General features: G+C 42.1%; 1 protein-coding gene across 1 annotated transcript in view; it reads right to left on the bottom strand.

Annotated features, from left to right (window-relative positions):
* Nucleotides 1-2,179, bottom strand: part of plcb3 (phospholipase C, beta 3 (phosphatidylinositol-specific)) — a 62,688-nt gene extending 60,509 nt beyond the window's left edge. Inside the window, 1 exon segment of the mRNA XM_061233438.1 lies at nucleotides 1,504-2,179. Coding sequence (XP_061089422.1) covers nucleotides 1,504-1,602 — 99 coding nt within the window. The 5' untranslated portion in view covers nucleotides 1,603-2,179.
* Between the last annotated feature and the right edge of the window lie 2,165 nt (nucleotides 2,180-4,344).

Here is a 4,344-nt window from a genome sequence, read left to right as displayed (position 1 = left end):
ACCGACAACTGCAAACTACTTAAAACAGCTGGTTTACTAGGATTCCGTTTTAACAGGCTGCACTGTAAATGGAGATGCATTTGACTGGAACCACAGTGCTAATGTCACAGATGTCAACATCCTGACCATGATTGTGTTTGTGCGGCTGACCTAAATCAACCTAAATGGCTGCATGAATGCTCACGTCACATTTTTCTGTCCAAAATAATAGGATGCGCGATTGTTTACACTAGCGCCGTTTGGTGCTGTTTGCACTGCCGAGAGCTGAATCCACAGTAATCATTTAATTGCACTGTGTACTCTGTGTATTTCCGTGCATATGACAAATACATATGACTTGACTTGAGTAGCCTATGCAAATCAAACCACTCCCTAAAAATTCATTATTTGAGTGGCTGTCAATTAGCAGAGCTGACTTTGCGACTGTTTCACATCTAATGCAAGGAGGGGGACAGGGGGAGGAAGAAACCGCGGCATATGTCCACGCTGGAATCTCGCAACGCTAAATGGTAGCAACAGAGTTAATTATTAATGACAGCTATCTGTCTGTACTCCTAAGGACACACCGTAACAGAAAGGCAAAGACAAAGATCATTACACATTACACACAATACACCGTTCATCGGAGGACGGGCACACAGCGATCCGGTATATATTGCCATGCGGTATCGAAGCAAGCAATAATGGCTTAGAATACATTGTTTAATAAGTCAATTAAAATGATTAAAGATTTGCGTAAACATCAGTTCCATGAACAGAATGCTGCATATGCCTACTTGTCCATCATAAAAATGGGGGGTAAACTTGATATACTCCATACCTTCTACTACAATACGTTCAACAAGTATATTCATTTGTGTACACACACACACACACACACACACACACACACACACACACACACACACACACACAACAGAAATAGTTTTGTTGCCAGGAGAGCAAGTACGCGGAATAATTCACAACTCTAGAGAGGTATCTAGCTTATTCACAAACACGATTCGTGTCGTTTAAAAGCGTTCAGCATAATGGACGTCTGTTGTAAAATGCAACCAAAATTGTAGGTTCAAGGAAGCAATAAGGAATTTCGTTTTAAATGCAGGGTGTAAGGACACTCGTTCATAACTAGAGATCTCATCCCCCACCCCATAATACTCTCCCCCTGATCGAAGCCCTAAGGAAATTGTAACAAAACAAAGAAATCGGAAGGAAAAAGTAGAGTTGGCTTAAGTTTCCAATCGGCTGTTGGGGAAAACTTGTTTGACAAGAACTGCAACAAAACAACAGCTACTGCTAGCGAGAATTGTACTTTAACAGATAGGCCCGCGGCTGGCACTAACAATCTTATATTATTCTCATGTAACTATAGGCTAGTGTGTCTGCACTGGGTGTCCCCTGCGAATAAACCGATAGAATGAAGAACAGTGGGGATCTAAAGTTTCGAATGCTTTATCCTCGTACAAATAAACAAACAAAAACACATGAAGTATTTACACTACTCACTTCGTCCCATTTCACGAATTTGCTGCCTTTCTTCAGGGTCTCGTGGACGCACACCGGTTTAAGTTGCAAAGCGTGGACTCCCGGCTTTGCCCCAGCCATTTTCCAATAACGGCGGGTGGCAACGCCTCTCGTCCGGCTTCGGCGACCTGACAAGTCGGTGCCTGGGTCCTTGCGATCTGGGGCTTTCCGGGGAGCGTCCGCGAAGTTGCTAGTCTTCGGTTACGGCAACTCAAACATGCAACGTACAGTGTGCACTTCTTTAAAAGTAGACCAGCACATTCGTATTACTTCACGGGTTAACCTACTAAAGCCTGACGCGCCGCGCAGTCGATCAGTTTAAGAGTTAATATGCTGTTTATTTATTTATCCTTTATCGTTTTGTAGAATACTTAATTTATTCTTTCCTTCCTTCCTTCCTTCCCTCCTTCCTCCCTTCCTCTCATCCGTCCCCGTACTTTCTTCCCTCTCTACGCTTCGGAAGCTTCTTTTAAACTTTCACTGGACAATCGTCCCGACTGGAATCTTCACTTCTTTCCTCCTTCATGTTTTCTGAAAAAAAAAAAAAGACGGAGTGAGAGACATAGGAAACAGAACGAGAGGGTAAGGAAGCGAAGAAAAATCAAGCAGACGGGGGAGTGTTCTTTGCCTTTCTCTGTCTTTTCAGACAGGCATTTAACGCTGTCATTCCATTTTTCTTTAAGAGGCGTGTTCCTCGTGCGTGTGTATTTCGGGACAGAATACTGAAAAACACGGAGAGAGAGCGAGTGAGAGAGTGAGAGTGAGAGAGAGAAGAGGGGGAGAGAGAGGGATGGCACGAACCAAATTTGCTAAAAGATTTGGCTTAAACTTTGAATAGTCGTTGCTCTACACAATATTTGGCAGTGAGGCAGTTATGCACGGTAAGCCTACTGTACAAATTATCTTCAAACTCAAGGTTGCGTAACTTTGGGATATCTGCGTTTTCTGCATAATGACAGCAATTCTTTTACGAGTGCTTTAAATGCAAGAAATACTTTACACATCTAGAATAAATAATTTACAATATCAACAGTACCCCCCCTTAATAAAAAGACTGACTTGCACTACAAGTGACAACTCATCACTATTGGTTGAATTGACATCCATGTTTCTGAAAGGATAACTGAATGAATTATTTAATGTACAATATGTTCGTGTGAACGAAAATATTCTCACTTTGAATTTGGCTGAAAGGAAAGCATGTAAGCAAATTTAGCAGAAATCAGTGTCTCCTATGACTGGAATGAAGAGTGTTTTCACCACAAACAGACAAATGGGCCGATACAAACACAGCTGTGCCATCGCTCATGAATTCCCATTCTTTAAACGGCACCGAAAGGCTGAAGGTCAGTGATTAGAGAGCAGGTAGAGACGAAAGTGGGTTTGTAAGGTAAGATCTTTCGGTGTCAAACATTGCGTGTTCACTCGTGTGCAGGTGGAGAGGACGACAAGGGGAGAGCAGAGTTCTCAACGGGCAAGAAAAGAAAACAATGTGGTACAGGTTGTAATGAGAATAGGTTAAGTAAAATATGCACTACGATCCTCCAACTCGAATTTTTCTTTTTCTTTCTTTCCCTCTCTTTCACACCATCCCGACTTTTCAACTGAATCAGTTGATATGCTGGTGGAAATGCAGAAATGTGCCATCAAAGTACAGATAGTTTTCTGACGGAGTTGCCAAAGACTCACAAAGACACATTGTGCTCTGGCACAGTCACGGTCATAGTTACAGGGAGAGACACACCGAGAGAGAGTGAGTGTGAGAGAGAGAGAGAGAGAGAGAGAGAGGGGGGGGGGGGGGGGGGGGGGGATTTCATATGTCGGTGCTGAGACTACAAGTCATACACCCCGACCTAGTTCACAACACCTGCTCAGATGATAGCCTTCATATACAAAGGTGACGACTTGAATACTTCAAATTGCAGCAGTGTAATGAAGGGCACACACAGACACACACAGACACACACATATACCGTAACGAGAAACCCTGACTCAATCAACAGTAGCAATAGCCTCTCGGTCAAATTACACTGGAAAACACGGGAGAAATTCATCTTCAATACAAAGCAGAGTTCAAACGCTTCATTGTTGAAGCAAAACCAGTCACGCTTTCGACCAAGTGTTGTCCAATAAATATAATGGTTATTGACTGCCCCCTAGTGGTTCGGTAGCCACATTCGCGTTTTGTGCTAACTTTGGAATGTTAAAAATTCCAGGTTCAAATGTGAGACATTACATTACATTACATTACATTATTGGCATTTGGCAGACGCTCTTATCCAGAGCGACGTACAACAAAGTGCATACCCATAACCAGGGATAAGTTCGCTGAAAGACCCTAGAGGGGAGACTGCGCGTTTGAAAATGTGTTCGCTGAATGGATAGCTCTCATGTGACAAAACATTGTTTTACAGAAACGGACACAAGTAAAGATAATAACTTAATAACTTAACAATAACTTAAATCCAGGTTTAGATTTGATTCTAGTAAAAATTAAATGAAGCATGTGAATAGAACAAATCGCCAAAATGAAATTTCCAGCACAGAAATAAATTTAAAATAGAAGCCGTTAAAATCACTTGTGACCGTTGGAATCATGAGAGAATGGTCACTTGCGGGTTTTATGTGTGAATGTGTGAAATGTACTTGCTGTTGTAGTTGAAAGCTCCGGTCCTTCAGTCATAAAGACAAAAGTAAGTTTTATTACTGATCCCTCACTGCTACATGACACCTACAAGTTCAAAGTATCTCTCTTTCATCACATTATGCTGTCCCTCCATATAACTTCATCCCTCTCTCTCTCAAATTATCTCTCTCTCAAAT

The sequence above is a fragment of the Conger conger genome, chromosome 3 (assembly GCF_963514075.1).
Source record: "Conger conger chromosome 3, fConCon1.1, whole genome shotgun sequence".
Classification (NCBI taxonomy): domain Eukaryota; kingdom Metazoa; phylum Chordata; class Actinopteri; order Anguilliformes; family Congridae; genus Conger; species Conger conger.
This window is presented reverse-complemented; position numbering and strand designations above follow the sequence as displayed.